The sequence below is a fragment of the Xenopus laevis genome, chromosome 6L (assembly GCF_017654675.1).
Source record: "Xenopus laevis strain J_2021 chromosome 6L, Xenopus_laevis_v10.1, whole genome shotgun sequence".
NCBI lineage: Eukaryota > Metazoa > Chordata > Amphibia > Anura > Pipidae > Xenopus > Xenopus laevis.
Window position 1 is genome coordinate 159,095,102 of NC_054381.1, and position 21,650 is coordinate 159,116,751.

General features: G+C 43.0%; 1 protein-coding gene across 4 annotated transcripts in view; it reads right to left on the bottom strand.

The window, feature by feature from the left end:
- tsnare1.L (t-SNARE domain containing 1 L homeolog) overlaps window positions 1-21,650 on the bottom strand; it is a 227,984-nt gene that overhangs the window by 65,895 nt on the left and 140,439 nt on the right. For all 4 annotated transcript variants that reach the window (XM_041566666.1, XM_041566665.1, XM_041566664.1 and 1 more), the window contains one exon: window positions 10,248-10,409. In XM_041566666.1, coding sequence (XP_041422600.1) covers window positions 10,248-10,409 — 162 coding nt within the window. The remainder of the gene's footprint in view (window positions 1-10,247; window positions 10,410-21,650) is intronic.

Consider the following 21,650-nt stretch of genomic DNA (forward strand, 5'->3'; position numbering starts at 1 on the left):
ATAATAAGGAATGATTGGTATTGGCTGCACGGCTGGGCTAAAGGCCACATAACACAACAAGAGACAATTAATCCCACTGGGAGGTTTCCAGGAACATATTTGTGTTGGATCCGGAGAGGAAATATATAATTTGAGAACATTTTCACGTAATAAAAACAATGACAAAGTATTTATTGGCCATTTCCATATTGGCGGCTCTTGGCTGTGGCTCCACAACTTTTTCTCGGCCCTCATTTCGGATAACTTTCCAGACAACAGCAATGGAGCCTGAACTACTGTGCGGATTGATTCAATTTCGTGTGTGGATTGAATTCAATATTCCCCGACGGCTGTAAATCTCACAGAGAGCAGGAAAAAAAAAATGTCCCACGTCCAACGATGGTCTTTTTGTCAGTGGAGCCGGAGAGAAGAAAAATGAGCCTGAAGTTCATTAGTGGTCTGTGCGGAGGAAGGGTACGTAGCCCAACAACGGCACTGGCTTCTCTATAGAAGAATCTATGAAGAATTGAGGATGTCAGAGATATAGAGAATAGGACTACTTGCTGTCTGGTAATTCTTCTCCACTCGGAACATTCATACAAAGAAAAAAAACCTTTTTGTTGCCTGGCCCATTAGTATGTTTTCCTAGGCAGGCCGATCTATAGAGCAATTCAGTTGACTGAAGAATGACGACAGCTTGACAAATGTAGATATTTAATAGCATAATAAATATGTATCTATTACAGGGTGAATGTAATGCAAGTGCTGTGCACATTTAGTCCATAATTCATTGCTCGGCTATACCTCAGGCTTTTTTTTTTCATCTCTTAAGTGGGTTAAACCGTTGTTGTTGCTGAACTAATTAGCCAGAGCTTTTATAGGTGACTGGGGTGCAGGAAGAGCCTCGTTTCACATACACGTAAGGAGATATAATAAATCTGTATGCCGATATACATACTTCCCCTGCTGCTTTGGGATGAGGGACTCATAATCTGGAAAGGGCGGCCAATGTTTGGTCTTCTATTGGCTGTTGAGTGTTCTTCGTTCCTAGACAAAAAGCAGAGAAGCTCCAGGAGAGACATTGGCTCATACCAACTGGAGCCTATAACTAAGTGCCCCATGTAGGCATGAAACGTGGCAGGCTTTTGTTTAATCTATGTCCTGATTGTGGCAGCTTGTTTGGATTGTTTGGTGTTCTCCTACAGCTGAAGGTCTGGGGCATGGGCACCTGGCTCCCCCGTGTGATGTGGGTAAGTCCACTTGTTCAGAATAACCAAATTCAACATTACTGGATTTTCATACCAACTGGAAACTTGGCACTTTGGAACTTCCCCATAACAACCAGCAGTTGTTACTGCCCAATCAATCACATCTCAATGGACATACACAGTGACGCTTCCAATCAGTTATATCCATAGTAGGTTATAACAAAATTCCGAGTTTTCTGGATAACAGGTTGGGTGGTGTATCCAATACAGGGAGTGCCAGGATGAATGGTTGTGCAGGTGATACTTCCAGTGAGTTATGGAGATAAAGAGCTTCATGTTTTGGGTAGCCGAGGATGAGTAGAGTATAACAGTGCTTTATTAGCAGATTCATGCAGCCATTACACAACTGTAACTTTCACTTTTAAGCTGTCAGGAAGTATGTACAGTATAAGTCTGGGCACAGTGACATCTACTGGCCATTTCTATAAACACCACAAAGAGTACAATCAAGGGGGGAGATGATGTAGGTAGACAAATATAGTTGTACAGGTATGGGACCGGTTATCCAGAATGTTTGGGACCGGGGGTTTACCAATAATTTGGATCTTCATAACTTATAGAGATACGGACACCAGAAATTACACCGCTTTTGCATCTATTGTAAAATATTGGCTTTGCATGCTACTTATAATTTTTCTATAAAGTATTGGCCTGATGTTTTCCATTACCTGTATGAGGGGGCTGCCATATTTGTTCAGCAGGAGTCAGTTAGCATAAGAAACTCTCACTGACAGGCTGAGATGTGACAGTCGGGTTGGCACTTTAACAATTACTTACAAAAAGAGACCTCTCAGCAAAAAACCATCAACATGACCTATAGGTAACTTTTAATGTACATTCATATTTTAAAAAGTCGTTTTTTAGTGTCTGTATCACTTTAAGTCTACTAAAAAAATCATGTGACCATAAAATAAAGCCAATAGGCTGGTTTTGCCTCCAATAAGGATTAATTTTATCTTAGTTGGGATCAAGTACAAGTTACTGTTTTATTATTACACAGAAAAATGGAAATCATTTGGAAGAATTTGGATACAATGGAGTCTATGGGAGACGGCCTCTCCATAATTTGGCACTTTCTGGATAACAGGTTTCTGGAAAACAGATCCCATTCCTGTATTGTTAATTAGGTGCATGCAAAATCATTGTTTCACATTTTCTTTTATTCTTCTCGCACACAGACATAAACAGGTTAAATTGACAGATTTTCTTGCAATAATTCTATTTATTCCATATTAGTGATTATTGTGTGTCTTTAAAGGTCTCAATGTAGATGCTATACGGCCTTCTTGCACTTATACCCTTAATGGGACTGCACTAGGCAAATCCATAATGGAGATGGAGCTTGGAGTCCTTGTAGATAATAAACTTGTCTGTAGCAAGCAATGCCAGTCAGCAGCATCAAGGGCAAATAAGGTCTTGACTTGTATTAAATGGGGCAGAGAGTCACGGGAGGAGGGGGTCCCACTGTATAGAGCACTGGTAAGGCCCCATCTAGAATATGCCCTACAGTTTTGGTCTCCATCACTCAAACAGGACATTATTGTATTTGAGAGGGTACAGAGAAGGGCAACTAAGCTGGTAAAGGGAAAATCTTAGCTATGAGGAAAGACTGGCCAAATTGGGGATGTTCACTCTGGAGAAGAGGCGCTTAAGGGGTGATATGATAACTATGTATAAATATATAAGGGGATCATATAATAATCTCTCTAATGATTTATTTACCAGTAGGTCTTTCCAGCTGACACAAGGCCACCCATTCCGATTAGAAGAAAAGAGGTTCCAGCTAAATATTGGGAAGGGGTTTGTTACAGTGAGAGCTGTGAAGATGTGGAATTGTCTCCCTGAATCAGTGGTACAGGCTGATACATTAGATAGGTACAAGGAAGGGTCGGATGCTTTATCCACCAGTAGCTCCTCCCAGCAGACAGGAGGGAGCCAATGAGATTAGAGGAGGGAAAGGGGTGTTACAGGGAGAGCTGGGAAGTGAATCAGGGGTACAGGCTGATACATTAGATAGGTACAAGGAAGGGTCGGATGCTTTATTCACCAGTAGCTCCTCCCAGCAGACAGGAGGGAGCCAATGAGATTAGAGGAGGGAAAGGGGTGTTACAGGGAGAGCTGGGAAGTGAATCAGGGGTACAGGCTGATACATTAGATAGGTATAAGGAAGGGTCGGATGCTTTATTCACCAGTAGCTCCTCCCAGCAGACAGGAGGGAGCCAATGAGATTAGAGGAGGGAAAGGGGTGTTACAGGGAGAGCTGGGAAGTGAATCAGGGGTACAGGCTGATACATTAGATAGGTACAAGGAAGGGTCGGATGCTTTATCCACCAGTAGCTCCTCCCAGCAGACAGGAGGGAGCCAATGACATTAGAGGAGGGAAAGGGGTGTTACAGGGAGAGCTGGGAAGTGAATCAGGGGTACAGGCCGATACATTAGATAGGTACAAGGAAGGGTCGGATGCTTTATTCACCAGTAGCTCCTCCCAGCAGACAGGAGGGAGCCAATGAGATTAGAGGAGGGAAAGGGGTGTTACAGGGAGAGCTGGGAAGTGAATCAGGGGTACAGGCTGATACATTAGATAGGTACAAGGAAGGGTCGGATCCTTTATTCACCAGTAGCTCCTCCCAGCAGACAGGAGGGAGCCAATGAGATTAGAGGAGGGAAAGGGGTGTTACAGGGAGAGCTGGGAAGTGAATCAGGGGTACAGGCTGATACATTAGATAGGTACAAGGAAGGGTCGGATGCTTTATTCACCAGTAGCTCCTCCCAGCAGACAGGAGGGAGCCAATGAGATTAGAGGAGGGAAAGGGGTGTTACAGGGAGAGCTGGGAAGTGAATCAGGGGTACAGGCTGATACATTAGATAGGTACAAGGAAGGGTCGGATGCTTTATTCACCAGTAGCTCTTCCCAGCAGACAGGAGGAAGCCAATGAGATTAGAGGAGGGAAAGGGGTGTTACAGGGAGAGCTGGGAAGTGAATCAGGGGTACAGGCTGATACATTAGATAGGTACAAGGAAGGGTCGGATGCTTTATTCACCAGTAGCTCTTCCCAGCAGACAGGAGGAAGCCAATGAGATTAGAGGAGGGAAAGGGGTGTTACAGGGAGAGCTGGGAAGTGAATCAGGGGTACAGGCTGATACATTAGATAGGTACAAGGAAGGGTCGGATGCTTTATTCACCAGTAGCTCCTCCCAGCAGACAGGAGGGAACCAATGAGATTAGAGGAGGGAAAGGGGTGTTACAGGGAGAGCTGGGAAGTGAATCAGGGGTACAGGCTGATACATTAGATAGGTACAAGGAAGGGTCGGATGCTTTATTCACCAGTAGCTCCTCCCAGCAGACAGGAGGGAGCCAATGAGATTAGAGGAGGGAAAGGGGTGTTACAGGGAGAGCTGGGAAGTGAATCAGTGGTACAGGCTGATACATTAGATAGGTATAAGGAAGGGTCGGATGCTTTATTCACCAGTAGCTCCTCCCAGCAGACAGGAGGGAGCCAATGAGATTAGAGGAGGGAAAGGGGTGTTACAGGGAGAGCTGGGAAGTGAATCAGGGGTACAGGCTGATACATTAGATAGGTACAAGGAAGGGTCGGATGCTTTATTCACCAGTAGCTCCTCCCAGCAGACAGGAGGGAGCCAATGAGATTAGAGGAGGGAAAGGGGTGTTACAGGGAGAGCTGGGAAGTGAATCAGGGGTACAGGCTGATACATTAGATAGGTACAAGGAAGGGTTGGATGCTTTATTCACCAGTAGCTCCTCCCAGCAGACAGGAGGGAGCCAATGAGATTAGAGGAGGGAAAGGGGTGTTACAGGGAGAGCTGGGAAGTGAATCAGGGGTACAGGCCGATACATTAGATAGGTACAAGGAAGGGTCGGATGCTTTATTCACCAGTAGCTCCTCCCAGCAGACAGGAGGGAGCCAATGAGATTAGAGGAGGGAAAGGGGTGTTACAGGGAGAGCTGGGAAGTGAATCAGGGGTACAGGCTGATACATTAGATAGGTACAAGGAAGGGTCGGATGCTTTATTCACCAGTAGCTCTTCCCAGCAGACAGGAGGGAGCCAATGAGATTAGAGGAGGGAAAGGGGTGTTACAGGGAGAGCTGGGAAGTGAATCAGTGGTACAGGCTGATACATTAGATAGGTATAAGGAAGGGTCGGATGCTTTATTCACCAGTAGCTCCTCCCAGCAGACAGGAGGGAACCAATGAGATTAGAGGAGGGAAAGGGGTGTTACAGGGAGAGCTGGGAAGTGAATCAGGGGTACAGGCTGATACATTAGATAGGTACAAGGAAGGGTCGGATCCTTTATTCACCAGTAGCTCCTCCCAGCAGACAGGAGGGAGCCAATGAGATTAGAGGAGGGAAAGGGGTGTTACAGGGAGAGCTGGGAAGTGAATCAGGGGTACAGGCTGATACATTAGATAGGTACAAGGACAGGTTGGATGCTTTATTCACCAGTAGCTCCTCCCAGCAGACAGGAGGGAGCCAATGAGATTAGAGGAGGGAAAGGGGTGTTACAGGGAGAGCTGGGAAGTGAATCAGGGGTACAGGCTGATACATTAGATAGGTACAAGGACAGGTTGGATTCTTTATTCACCAGTAGCTCCTCCCAGCAGACAGGAGGGAGCCAATGAGATTAGAGGAGGGAAAGGGGTGTTACAGGGAGAGCTGGGAAGTGAATCAGGGGTACAGGCTGATACATTAGATAGGTACAAGGAAGGGTCGGATGCTTTATTCACCAGTAGCTCTTCCCAGCAGACAGGAGGGAGCCAATGAGATTAGAGGAGGGAAAGGGGTGTTACAGGGAGAGCTGGGAAGTGAATCAGGGGTACAGGCCGATACATTAGATAGGTACAAGGAAGGGTCGGATGCTTTATTCACCAGTAGCTCCTCCCAGCAGACAGGAGGGAGCCAATGAGATTAGAGGAGGGAAAGGGGTGTTACAGGGAGAGCTGGGAAGTGAATCAGGGGTACAGGCTGATACATTAGATAGGTACAAGGAAGGGTCGGATGCTTTATTCACCAGTAGCTCCTCCCAGCAGACAGGAGGGAACCAATGAGATTAGAGGAGGGAAAGGGGTGTTACAGGGAGAGCTGGGAAGTGAATCAGGGGTACAGGCTGATACATTAGATAGGTACAAGGAAGGGTCGGATGCTTTATTCACCAGTAGCTCCTCCCAGCAGACAGGAGGGAGCCAATGAGATTAGAGGAGGGAAAGGGGTGTTACAGGGAGAGCTGGGAAGTGAATCAGTGGTACAGGCTGATACATTAGATAGGTATAAGGAAGGGTCGGATGCTTTATTCACCAGTAGCTCCTCCCAGCAGACAGGAGGGAGCCAATGAGATTAGAGGAGGGAAAGGGGGTGTTACAGGGAGAGCTGGGAAGTGAATCAGGGGTACAGGCTGATACATTAGATAGGTACAAGGAAGGGTCGGATGCTTTATTCACCAGTAGCTCCTCCCAGCAGACAGGAGGGAGCCAATGAGATTAGAGGAGGGAAAGGGGTGTTACAGGGAGAGCTGGGAAGTGAATCAGGGGTACAGGCTGATACATTAGATAGGTAGAAGGAAGGGTCGGATGCTTTATTCACCAGTAGCTCCTCCCAGCAGACAGGAGGGAGCCAATGAGATTAGAGGAGGGAAAGGGGTGTTACAGGGAGAGCTGGAAGTGAATCAGGGGTACAGGCTGATACATTAGATAGGTACAAGGAAGGGTTGGATGCTTTATTCACCAGTAGCTCCTCCCAGCAGACAGGAGGGAGCCAATGAGATTAGAGGAGGGAAAGGGGTGTTACAGGGAGAGCTGGGAAGTGAATCAGGGGTACAGGCTGATACATTAGATAGGTACAAGGAAGGGTCGGATGCTTTATTCACCAGTAGCTCCTCCCAGCAGACAGGAGGGAGCCAATGAGATTAGAGGAGGGAAAGGGGTGTTACAGGGAGAGCTGGGAAGTGAATCAGGGGTACAGGCTGATACATTAGATAGGTATAAGAAGGGGTTGGATGGTGTTTTAGCAAGTGAGGGAATACAGGGATATGGGAGATAGCTCATAGTACAAGTTGATCCAGGGACTGGTCCCATTGCCATTTTGGAGTCAGGAAGGAATTTTCCCCTCTGAGGCAAATTTGAGAGGCTTCAGATGGGTTTTCTGCCTTCCTCTGGATCAACTGGCAGTTCGGCAGGTTAAAATAAAATTAATAGGTTGAACTTGATGGACGTGTTTTTTTTTCAACCTTACTTACTGTGTTACTGTGTTTCGCTGTCTGACGAGCACTTACTGACCTTGGTGTCACTCTACCGAACGTTAAGACTTGGGTAACTAAACGAGACACGGGGTTCACTTGACTGTTTGAGGTCACTGAATTTGGCGTCACTCTGAATTAATCAGAATTCACAAGAGAAAAATTTCATCTGTCCTCAGTCCAAGCAGGAATAGAGAAGCCATGACTTTCCATCTTGTCCAAATTGAGAGACGGCCGATGATGTGGAAACATCTGAAGATGGAGAGAGAAGTGTCTCTCAGGTCAGTGCCGATAATGAACGATGACTGGAGTTATCTAATTAGATGCAATACTCGTCGTATAGCTGTGATTCTCTAGGACAGCGTCTGTACATCAAGTGGGTTGACGGGCGCAACTGAATTGTCCCTGGGGGATTACGTTCCTTATGTTCCGATGACAAGCGATGTAACGGAGGCGCCAATAGAAAAATATAAATTCACAAATGATCACTGTGACCTTTATGTGGGCTATAGTCTTATAGGCAGAACTGTACTTGAGCCCGGTGCATTGCACAGATTCTTTATATATATATATCTATATATCTATATATCTATATATCTATATATCTACATACATACATACATACACATACAGGTATGGGACCTGTTATCCAGAATGCTCGGGACCTGGGGTTTTCCGGATAACGGATCTTTCCGTAATTTGGATCTTCATGCCTTAAGTCTACTAGAAATTAATTTAAACATGAAATAAACCCAATAGGCTGGTTTTGCTTCCAATAAGGATTAATTATATCTTAGTTGGGATCAAGTACAGGCTACTGTTTTATTATTACACAGAAAAGGGAAATCATTTTTGAAAATTTGGATTATTCGGATAAAATGGAGTCTATGGGAGACAGCCATTCCGTAATTCGGAGCTTTCTGGATATCGGGTTTCCGGATAAGGGATCCTATACCTGTATGTGTGTGTGTGTGTGTGTATTTTGGCTGTTACACAGTTACTGTATCTGCAAAGTGGCAAATTAAATTGTATTTCTGTTTTTATTAAATGGCTTTATTATTTAGCCCTCAGGAGTGGAAGATCTGACAGACTCAATTTACCAATCAATCCTTACCTCTATAAATATACATATTATACAAATATATACACACACACGGAATATGTAGTTAAATAACACTTTATACATCATTGCGCTGTCCCCCATAATCACGGAGGACATGGCACAGCATAGAACAAGCCAGGGCTTTTGCTTTTTTTAAATCTAAATAACGAGTTACATTTATCAAATTTATATAATAAAAAAAGAAACCTTAAATAAAATTATTTGGATAAAATGGAGTCTATGGGAGATGGCCTTTCCGTAATTCAGATATTTCTGGATAATGGGTGTCCAGAAAAAGGATCTCTTACCTGTATTGTTAATTGGGCGCATGTAAAAACATTGTTTCCAAGGTTTCTTGGGTTCTTCTCTTTCACTGCACTAACAAACCAGAGCTTTTCCTTTTTTACATCTAAATAACGAGTTACATTTATTTAATTTCTGAAAAAAAGAAAGAAACCTTAAAAAAAGGAATCTCTCGCTCTCATTACAAGAAGATCCTCCAGCACAGCAAGTATTAATGTGACATGAAGGTGGCATCCATGTTTAACCCCACTCCTCTTGGCTTCTTCATTGCTAAGAAGCTGATAGGAACCAATATGGACAATATGTTTTTCCATGTAAAACGGACTTCAAACCAGCTACACAAAGCTATGCTTGACTTTCCCTCTAGTACAAATTATAGAAAGAAGCCCCTAATACGTACACCAGTCTTGCTACAAGTCAACAATGTTGGGCTTTCTGAAAGTTTTGATTGAAGCTCACCTTTGAGGTCCACCACACACCATATTCTAGCTAACTGGTCAACCTGAGAATGTATTTCAAGAAGAGGGGGCAGCCTGGCCACAGAAAGTTAGCAAAGCCTCTAGAGACTGGTTACGGGAGCCCATCTCTTTGTATGTCCAAAGCAAAACAACTGCAAGTTTTCTACAGACATTCAGCAAATGTAGCTGGCATGGGAAGAGAGAGCAAGTCCATGCAGAATCCTAAAGCTCACATTCCCTGAGAAAGAGGGTAGAGTAATTGGATCTGCAGTAAACTGTTGCAAAACCTGCAAGGGAGAGGTTTTATACAGAAGTATTTAAAGCAAAATATTTATTTATAAAAGTCCCTAAGTTAAGGTATAAAAACATAGGCAGAGAGGTCGATAAATGAGCAGATCCTGCCCTGAGTTTTGCCCTCCTTGAGTGAACAATATTGGGCTAATCTGATCTTGGGCCATAGGGTCCAACAATCGAATCACAACCCGAATGCAGGAGCTCAGTGCTAGGGCTGCATCAAATGAACCGACGTGGTCCTTTTTACCGACCACGACATCTACTGTCCAATCAGCATCTACCCGATATTGGTCAGGGAAGCCCATTGGAGGGCGCCTTACACTGGCTAATAAGCTGCCAACTTGGTCCGACGGCCGCTTTTATCGCCCGCGCATGGCAACCTATTCACAGTTTAAAATATTTGAATTTTTTGAGAACACACTTTCGAAGACGCCCCCCATCCAACTACTGATTCTCATTACTGGAGTGAGAATTTCCTGAAAATATGTACAGAGAAAGAAGGCACTGCACCAAATTCCGGGGTAGTAAAGGCCCTTCACAAACCCGTCACATTCTAGACTAGTTGTAAAGGTCCAGTATAGCGGATTCCATACCTCAATCTGTTTTACGGCTTCTTCCTTTTGACGGATTTGATCAAGATCCTCTTCACTGAACTCAGTCAAATCCTGGGTTTGCTTCTGGCTCTGCCACTCTTCATCTCCACCGTTAAAAATCTTTTCATCATCTGCAAGGTCTGAAAAAGGAGTCCGGGGGCTCTAAGGAAACAGAAATAAAATATATAGTATGTTCAGCGATAACATTGTACACAACAACATATTGCCCCATTTGCTTGGCCAACAGATACAAGTTACAGTTAAAGAACTGCTGACCCAACTGGAAGGATCTTTTGAGAATGACAGTCAACCTCCCTGTCATTCTTCCTTAAATATTTTTTAGAAACAGTATATCCAAATTATCTCTCAGCTTCCATATCTTAATCACAAATAATCATATTAGTGCAATGGCACATGCATTTGAAAAGGACTTTAGAGACACAGAATATGGATGTGCTGTAATTGAACAAGATTTTCCAAACAAAATGTATAATATATCATATTGTCTCCAGACAGAAAAAGAATATTTAAAACATGTTTTAGCAAAGAAGCAAGCTATTACACAGCCAGGTGGGGTCTTCTTGAGAGAAAATATAACTTCAAAAAAAGTCAAAATGCAGAAATTTCAAAAAAAATAATTCAAAATTACATACATGACCGTTTTTGCCTAGTTAAACTGGATCATGACATAGATCAATGGATTTCAGCCATATTAATTGGCCTCCCAGCAAGTGACCAAAGTATCTTTAATGGTACTTTGTCCGTCCCTCTTATATCTAAATAATAGCGCAGAAGTGGAATGATCCAACATGTAATATAGTGCATGCAGTCCGAGGATGAATTCATTAGGTTTTCAGCTAAAAACACAGAACAGAAATGGTTGTCCTTTAAAATGATATTAAATCATTACTGTTCTCAATTTATTCCCTTAAGGACTAAACGTAGAAGCTCTAAGAATCATCCTGTGTGGCTTAATACAGAAGTAAAGAAGTTAATGGGAAAGAAGAGAAAGGCATTTAATAACTACAAATCTGTAGGGACAGAAGCTGCATTTAATGAATATAAACACTAATAAATGTTGTAAATCAGCAATCCAGAAGGCTAAGAAAAGAAATGAAGAGTTAATTGCGGTGGAGGTGAAAACTAACCCTAAAAAGTTTTTTAAATCTATTAATAGTAAAAAGATGCAGGTTGAGAGTGTTGCTCCATTAAATAATGGTACCAGTATGGTTGTAACAGATACAGATAAGGCAAATGTGTTAAATCAGTTCTTTTCTTCAGTGTATACAATAGAGGAGTGCGAGTTCCCAGGCTCACTTAATAACTGCACGAATGGTTCAGCTCAATCTAGTCAGTGGCTGACTCAGGATATGATTCATAAAGCTTTAATACAAATTAATGTAAACAAGGCTCCAGGGCCTGATGGCATACACCCCCGGGTTCTAAGAGAGCTTAGTTCAGTTTTAGACCAGCCCTTATTTCTGATTTTCTCAGATTCACTGTCATCTGGTATGGTGCCTATGGATTGGAGAAAAGATGATGTTGTTCCAATATTTAAAAAGGGATTATGATCTCAGCCTGGCAATTATAGGCCAGTAAACTTGACATCTGTGGTGGGCAAATTATTTGAAGGCTTGTTAAGGGATCACATTCAAAATTGTGTCCTAATGAATGGCATTATGAGCAACAATCAGCATGGCTTTATGAAGGATAGGTCATGTCAGACGAATTTTATTGCATTTTATGATGTGGTAAGTAAGATTCTGGATAGTGGAGGGGCAGTAGATGTGATCTATTTGGATTTTGCCAAAGCGTTTGATACTGTGCCCCACAAACGACTGCTTTCTAAACTAAGGTCTGTTGGGCTTAATGAAGTCGTTTGCACATGGATAGGAAACTGGCTACAGGATCGGGTACAGAGGGTGGTTGTTAATGGGACATTCTCTATTTGGAGTAAGGTTCTTAGTGGGGTCCCCCAGGGCTCGGTATTGGGTCCACTTTTATCTAACTTGCTTATTAATGACTTAGGGGAGGGTGTTGTAAGTAATGTATCAGTGTTTGCAGATGACACAAAATTATCAGCCCAATTAATTCCATCCAGGATGTGGCACTTGCAACAGGATCTTGACAAACTGGCAATCTGGGCAGCTAAGTGGCAAATGAGATTCAATGTTGATAAATGTAAAGTCCTGCACCTGGGATGTAAAAATATTCAAGCCACTTATACCCTTAATGGGACTGCACTAGGCAAATCCATTATGGAGACGGAGCTTGGAGTCCTTGTAGATGATAAACTTTAAACTGTAGCAAGCAATGCCAGTCAGCAGCATCAAGGGCAAATAAGGTCTTGAGTTGTATTAAATGGGGCAGAGATTCACGGGAGGAGGGGGTCCCACTGTATAGAGCACTGGTAAGGCCCCATCTAGAATATGCCGTACAGTTTTGGTCTCCAAAAGGACAATGATGTGTGCATGAAGGAGCTTGTAGTAGGACATTGGAATGAAGGAGAGATGTAGGCATGAATATGAGACGCTGGCACGAAGGACAATGACGTAGGATGCTGGCATGAAAGGAGAAGTACATCGGACATTGGCATAAAGTAGAATAACGTAGGTTATTGGCATGAAGGAGAATAACGTAGGACATTGGCGTGAAAGATAATGATATAAGACTTTGGCCTGAAGGAGCATGAAGTAGGACGTAAGCATAAAAGAGAATGACGTAGGCATGAATGAGAATAACGTAGGGCGTTGGCGTGAAAGATCATGAGGTAGGACGTAGGCATAAAGGAGAGTGACATAAGACGATGGCATTAAGGAATCCCACCAATTTTCTCCCTTTCTAGGGTTATTTGAAGATGTGGAGGCCCCTGTACTGTACATCAAGCAGGACACCATCAGCCTAAGCACATAAACCATCACCTTCTTTCATACAAGTGACATACGCCAGTATTATAGTGGTAACTGACTGAAGGACCAGTAACAAATACCTACCATTTATTAGATTTATGGTAAGTATTACAAGTCAAAGGACTGATTGGCTGCTCAACTCTGGCAGACTCCCCTACCCAGTCCGTGCCGCTCTTTGGAATATATGTGGACACAATTCCCAATGGCAACGCTATAGAGAGAGCAGTACCGACACTCGCTGCTGCTTCGACAAACAAGCTGTGCTTTTGTTTTGCTTTAAAGGTCAACACTGACCTTTAACAAACACGCTGTATATTTGGAGCAAGACAGTGATATATGAGTCAGCTTTGCAGAATGAATTTTAGGGAATTATTTATCCGTTTTTTTTTTCAGTAAAGTGTCTCCTGTATTGGTATTAGAGTGGTTCCTGCAAGCGCAGACGTCACTCTTTTAGCAACACACAAGCTGATGTTGTACAATACTTTCTGCCCTTCTTCTCCAGCACAACTCACCTTGGGGGCTGACAGATTTACAGCAGCATCTCCCTGAGCAGAGGCCCAAAGCAATCACACAGAGCAGGGGAGATCTGGGACACCTCCATCGTTTAGGAAAGTGAAAAAGCATTTAATGATGCCGTCGCACAGACAATGAGTCAGGAAGGGTCTAATTTGAACAATTGCGTTTAAAGAGGCATTTTATGGTTTAACCGAGAGAGATGTACCAATATAATTGGGTTCTTCAAACATACTTTCCTTAAAGGGATACTGTCATGTGAAAAAAAATGTTTTTTCAAAATGAATCAGTTAATAGTGCTGCTCCAGCAGAATTCTGCACTGAAATCCATTTCTCAAAAGAGCAAACAGATTTTTTTATATTCAATTTTGAAATCTGACATGGGGCTAGACATATTGTCAGTTTCCCAGCTGTCCCATGTCATGTGACTTGTGATCTGATAAACTTCAATAACTCTTTACTGCAAGTTGGAGGGATATCACCCCCTCCCTCTCCCCCCCCCCCAGCAGCCTAACAACAGAACAATAGGAAGGTTCTTGGTAGATCCAAGAACAACACTCAATAGTAAAAACCCATGTCCCACTGAGACACATTCAGTTACATTGAGAAGGAAAAATAGCAGCCTGCCAGAAAGCATTTCTCTCCTAAAGTGCAGGCACAAGTCACATGACCAGGGGCAGCTGGGAAATTGACAAAATGTCTAGCCCCATGTCAGATTTCAAAATTGATTATAAAAAAATCTGTTTGCTCTTTTGAGAAATGGATTTCAGTGCAGAATTCTGCTGGAGCAGCACTATTAACTGGTTCATTTTGAAAAAAAGTATCCCTTTAACTTCCCAATGAAGAACTCGAGAGCTCCTGCAATGAGAGGCACTACTCCTGCCTGCAGAACACGGATCTCAGTGGGAGGCTAATTAGCAACTGCACCCAATGTGTCTCCTCAATGGTCAAAACTAGACTTTAGTACAGGTATGGGACCTGTTATCCAGAGTGCTTGGAGTCTTCCTGATAAGGGATCTTTCCACAATTCATACCTTAAGTATACTAACAGAAAAAAGTCAGCATTAAACCCACTTGGATTGTTTTGTCTCCAATAAGGACTAATTATATCTTCGAGGAGATAAGCTACTGTTTTATTATTAAAGAGAAAATGGTAATTATTTTTTAACATTTAAATTATTCGATTAAAATGGAGTCAACGGACTTCACGTAATTTGGAGCTTTTTAGGATAATGTATCTGATACCAGTCCTATAAATGATGGACAGCTTTGTATTGGATTCATGCACAAAAGCCTTATGCAGAAAAGTAATGTTCCTTTCTAGTGCAACCACTAACCAATTTCTGGGGTGCCAGCTAATCCCCTATAGCTCAGATACCATCTGCACTCCACTCTGGGCTTAGGGCTTGCAATTTTCAGACAGTTCAGACAAAACTCCACCAATTGGATTCCAAGGATGCTCATCCTCCGCTCCATCATCCTGCCAACTCGCTTCATCGACCAGCTTAAGACTTATTGGGGTTTACAGGGATATGACCCTTTGTTGATGTGATCTCAATCATCAAAGCTTGTGCTTTCTGCTTATTGCTTATTGCTTTAAATCTACGCTTTATTGTAATATTTTTTACTAAAGACATTGTAACCACCTTCTAACTTCTTCTCACTACCTGGTTCTTCTGTTTATAGAGGAGGAAATATTGAAACAAATTACTATCTCCCACATAAAGCCTCTGTATAAGAAGCTGCTCCTTATCTCAAAGGCTAACTGAGGCGGCAGTTTAGGGAAAGGACTTGTTTATAGACCTCTCATTATATAAAAGCTTGGTCTTGGTATTGCAAGAGAACATGTTCTTTCTAGGTGAGGTTGCCATAACTATGTAGGCCTCGGCTAATTAAGGACACAACAGTTTTCCTGCTAAAGTGCTGGAGAAGAGAGGCTGCTGCTTTGATTATCTTTATTATTATTCTGGTAAGAACACCTTATTTAAGTGCTTTCCGAGCTCTTTATTTTACAAATAAGTGCCCGTTCCAGGAATGCCTATTGTACAAGGCTGCACACAAACAAAGTGTTTCAAGGTGACTGGACGGAACATGGTGTAAGAGCAAATAAAGAGGGGGGCTAAGTGCAACGGGAAATAATGGGAGCCCTGCACACTGCCCTCCGTATATGGTGAAAGGAGGAACACGGTGGCTGATTCATAGGCAACTCCGATACACACGGAAAAGAGTTCAAGTAACATTGTAGGCCGAGATTCACCTCATTTTACTTTTGCTTAGGAAGTCAGTAAAATCATAGGGAACACAGACTCCCACTGATCTTCTCATGTATCGAATGGCAGCTCTCATATTGTTTATTGTAGTACAGTCCAAGGTACAAATTGTGTGCACAGAACGGGCTCATTCCTAGGTGACCTGAACAAATGGCTCCGGCAAACAATGGCGAGGTCTTGCCAATGGAAAAGCAGCAGGTGTCCCAACTCTCTCCCCATTGGTTCTGCTCCACAAGCGCTTGGCTGAAAACACATTTCATTTGACCTGAGCCTTCTTTGGGGTTTCCCACATTCATTATATTTATTATAAATATAAAAAACACTTTTGCAGATGTCTCTGGTGCTACAGACTAGAGTCCTGCAGCGGCTCGGGTACCTGTGGGTTACTCGCAAAAAAAACGGGCATTTTCAGGATTTTCAGGTGCGGGTATAGAAGCGGGCCGGGTTGCGGGTCTATTTTAATGTCTTATATTATGTAATATTGTCTATATTTTACTACTTCTAAAGTTTTACAAAACTTGTTTCTGTCCCGTCCACTTTTGATGATGTCACTTTCGGTTTGCAGTAACATCACTTCCTGTTTGATGGTGGTCGGTTTGTTGCGGATAAGGCAGTTGCAGTTCCGGATCGGGTAGTGGATCAAAGTAGGTAAATATGTGGGGTCGCGGGCTGCGGGTTCGGATCTTAGAAATTGGTTCCGCGCAGGACTCTACTACAGACCTTCAACTTTCCGCCAGGGCCAATACATACTACTAGGGATGCACCGAATCCAGGATTCGGTTCGGGATTCGGCCTTTTTCAGCAGGATTCGGATTCGTCCGAATCCTTCTGCTCGGCCGAAACCCTATATTTGCATATGCAAATAAGGGGCGGGAGGGAAATCACGTGACTGTCAGCAAACAAGGAAGTAAAAAATGTTCCCCCTTCCCACCCCTAATTTGCATATGCAAATTAGGGTTCGGATTCAGTTCGGTATTCGGCCGTATCTTTCACAAAGGATTCGGGGGTTCGGCCGAATCCAAAATAGTTGATTTGGTGCATCCCTACATACTACATGTATGGGGACCAGAATGCTTGGGACCTGGGGTTTTCCGAATAACAGATCTTTCTGCAATTTGGATCTTCATACCTCAAGTCTACTAGAAAATCATATAAACTGGCTGGTTTTGCCTCCAATAAGGATTGATTATATCTTAGTTGGGATCAAGTACAAGTTACTGTTTTATTATTAAACAGAAAAAGGAAATAATTTTTAAAAATGTGGATTATTTGTATAAAATGCAGTCTATGGGGGGTGGCCTTTCCGTAATTTGGAGCTTTCTGGATAACAGGTTTCTGGATAATGGCTCTTATACCTGTACACCCTAACTGAAAACAAATCTTGCCAATACAGAGGTTGTCCCGATCTGAACGCTAGCAGAATCTCCTCTCTAACCCTTCTATGTTGTCAGAAGTCAGAAGGCATTTTCATGTCTGAGACGAGTTGCTTCTCGGTGCTTCTATTTTTGTGTTGTGGAACAAATTGCTCTGCTGGAAATGTAGAACTAAATGTCATCCTTTATTTGCCTTGTCGTTTTGATAAGAGGCACTTGGAAAGGAAGGAAATCAACTTGTATTCCTTGTGTACTTAACAAAATGGAATGAAAGAAGTTTGGGAGTTGTGGCATTTGTGCAGTGAGGATACAAAATGCATCAGAGAGAGATGCACTGACAGATGAACAAACCCAACTAACTAATAGAGAAAAAAAGGCCTCGCTCAGTTAAAAGCTAATGGCATGAGAGAAGTCCTGTAAGAACAGAGCCTGGGTCAGGAGACACTTATTCCCCGACATGTTACCAAGCAGGGAAGTGCCAGCCTATGGGAAATGACAGATAATTAGTTAGGACCAGCATATGGGATTTGCCTTGATGTGATATGCCTCCTGCTTTCCACTGATTGGTGACCAGGCACTAACCAATCAGAGCCTTGAGGGGGTCACATGGGCCATACCTGTTGCTTATGAATGCTGAGGATCCATTACAAACTCACTGAACAGTTATGTCCCATGTGGCCCCCCTTATAGTCACTGACTAACTCAGAGTTAGAGCTGAAAAGCAGGAAGTAGTGTTCTGTTATGTTACACATCCTGTCACTCCAGCCTTTATACATTACATTTTTGCCTAACTAACTATATTAGATACATTGTTTATTTTGCACAGCCTATTTATTTACCCAGTTTTATTTTTACACTGAACTGTTCCTTTAATAGCCCCAGTCACTAATGCCAAGGTGATTCTCTAGCTCTGTTGTATTGAGTTCAAGTTTCTGTGCAATCAAATATTTGTTCCAGATAGGGTTGCCACCTTTTTAAAATTCCTTTACCGGCTGGTGGGGGGCGGGGATGCAAAGGGGCAGGCTGTGATGTCAAAATGGGTGGGGCGTGATGTCAAAGGGGGCGGGGCCGTGCCATGGACACTAAACAAACCACAAAGAAAAGGTAAGTTCAAGGGGATTGGGGGCAGGCCGAGGGCTCTTTTTAATTGTATTACAAATTTACCGGCAGCTACATTGCCGGTAAATTTGTGATACCGGCCCCGGCCTTGGCAGGTATTTTACCGGCTAGGCCGGTAAAATACCGGCCGGGTGGCAACCCTAGTTCCAGACCAACCCAACAATCACTGCAGAGTTCTAAGAAGCCTCTGGAAGGAAAGTCTGCACAATCAGAATGTTTTTAATCTAATATCCCTACATGCACTGGCAGGAGTCGAGCATAGAGCTATTCCATTGGACTCGGAGAGGTGGAAATGGGTTCGACAAAGTGATGAATGAGGCTTCAGTTGAAAACATGAGCCTGGGTTCCGTGCTTCCTACTTTGTGGAATAGTTTGGAGAAGGTCCATCAAAGCTTCAGCACAGTAATGCCCTCGTGCACAAAGCCAGGTGCTACAGAATGGGACGAACTTGACTGCACAGAACCCTGACTTCAACCCAACTAAACCCTTGTGGGATCAATTGGACCCCCGATTGTGTCTGATAAACATCAGTGCCCAACATCACTGAATGGAAGCAACTCCCAGCAACAACGTCCCAATATCTAGAGCAGGGTCCCCAGCCTTTTTTATCCATGAGCCACATTCAGGTGTAAAATAATATCGGAGAGCAACATAAACATTGCAAAAAGTTCCTGGGGCGTCCAAATAAGAGCTGTGATTGGCTATTGGTAGCTGCTGTGTGGCCTTGCGACTAACAGGCTCTGTTTGGCATTGCACGTGGTTTTTATGAAACTAAAGCTTTCCTTTAAGCCAAAAATTAAAAAATAAGCACCTGCTTGGAGGCCACTGGGAGCAACATCCAGGGGGTGGGAGAGCAACATTGGTTGGGGATCACTGATCTAGAGAGATGCTTCCCAGAAGCGTAAGGGCAGTTACAGCAGAAAAGGAAGGGGCACCTTCATAATCCCTTGGTTTTGGAATGAGCTGTTGGATGGGGTCCCGATATATCCTGCCATATAGTGTAGCTGTTAAAGGAGAACTAAACCCTAGAAGTGAATGTGACTAAAAATGTCCTATTTTATATAGTGAACTTATTGCACGAGGCTAAAGTTTGAGCTTGTCAATAGCAGCAATGATCCAGGACTTCAAACTTGTCACAGGGGGTCACCATCTTGGAAAGTGTCTGTGACACTCACATGCTCAGTGGGCTCTGATTGGCCGTTGAGAAGCTAAGCTTAGGGCTCGTCACTAATTATCCAGCAGAAAATGAGCTTCCCTGGCTGTAATATAAGCTGATGCTACAGGTTTGCTGATTATTAGATTCTGATGCTAATTGCACTGGTTTCTGTGCTGCCATGTAGTAATTATGTGTATTAATTACTAATCAGCCTTATATTGTGACATTTCTATTCTATGTGTACTGTATATTGTGAGTGGGTCCCTAAGCTCAGTAAGTGACAGCAGCACAGAGCATGTGCAGTGAATCAGCAGAAAAGAAGATGGGGAGCTACTGGGGCATCTTTGGAGACACAGATCTTTACTGCTAAAGGGCTGTGGTTGCCTTGGGCTGGTACAAAAGCACAAAACATCATGTACAACATTTCTTGCTACTTCTTTAGTTAGGCTTTAGTTCTCCTTTGAAGCACAGAGAAGTGGAGCTTGTTGGGCCGTATGTGAAGCAGATAAAGCCCAGCAGCCTCATATCTCTAGAGAGAGAAACACAAACCAATGATCTATTTGTGAATAATCGTGCGGTGTGTGCACTTGTTTCTGCGCAGGCTTCCGGATACTCGAGGTTGGGCTGAATGAAGGATTAATGGAATCATTTTAGATTCATAGTGTGTTGGAGAATCTCATCCTTCCCCTGCCAGTCACACATTCAAGTTCCCCTTTAGAAATCCCGAGGTTTGCGCTGTCGCTGCAGGACTGGATGAATATATTTTAGTGATAGAGAATGTGCAAGTCAGTAAATGAGAGCTGAAATGGGTTATGTGAATGGGACGCGGGAAGCCATTGTCTGGACAGTCGGCAATTTCAAAGCCCAACATCAAGACGTGATTGGGGCTCGGCCGATCCTTTCCTGTTACATTTAAGGGCAGGAAATTCCTGGATAATATTCATTATGTTCTGGGAACAACTATGAAGAGTGAGAAATGTATTTATAATTATTATAGCAGCTGAAAGCCATGGGGTTTATTTAATAATTCCACAGTAAGAACAAATATATTTGGTGAGGCAAGCACTATGGCAGCTCCCATTTATAAATATCCCAAATCTGTGCAAACATATAAGCTCCACCTTAATTTGGATTTTGTTGGAAAGAGGGGGAACAAAAACAAATTTTATCTGCTACACCAGTTTCTGTAGTGGAACAGCCAGGGTTAAAGCGCAAGTTTCAGCAGTGGAACAGCCAGGGTTAAAGTGCACAGAACCCAACAATTCTATACAGCTTTACGTTATGTTATATAATGGCTAATTCTACGCAACTTTTCAATTGGCCTTCATATTTTCTTTTTTATAGTTGTTTAAGTATTTGCCTTCTTCTGACTTCAGCTTTTAAATGGGGTGGGGTCACTGACCCCATCTAAAACAACCCGTTACTGTTTATTACTCCTCTTTCTATTCAGGCCTCTCCTATTCATATTCCAGTCTCTTATTCATATGCATGGATGGTTGCTAGGGGAATTTGGATCCTAGCAACTAAACTGGAGAGCTGCTGAATAAAAAGCTAAATAACTAAAAAAACACAAATAATAAAAAATGAAAACCAATTGCAAATTGTTTCAGAATTTTACTCTGTACATCCTACTAACAGTTAATTTAAAGGTCAACAACCCCTTTAAGGATTCCTCAAATAATTTCCAAAAGCTGAAGACAAAGCTGAATCAGGAGCGGAATAAAGGCAATTTATTCTCTATACATGAAATCATTACATTATATATGATACAAAGAATATAATGTGTCGCTGCAGAATTCAGACCTCGATTAGGTCTCATCGCTTACACTGTCGAATACTGATTGTTATATTATTACATGAGACGACGACTTGTATATAATCACACTTTACAGGTCTCCATTCTATTGAGTTTTAATGAAGTATAGCAGAATCAAAGAGCCTGGCAGAACCAAATCCGAACCCTCCAAGTGTTAAAAAATTACAGCACATACGGTAAGTTTTTCCTCTGTACCAAGCACAATTCAGCAGGAACAGTCATTAAGTTTGCTCATAGTCTGTACCGA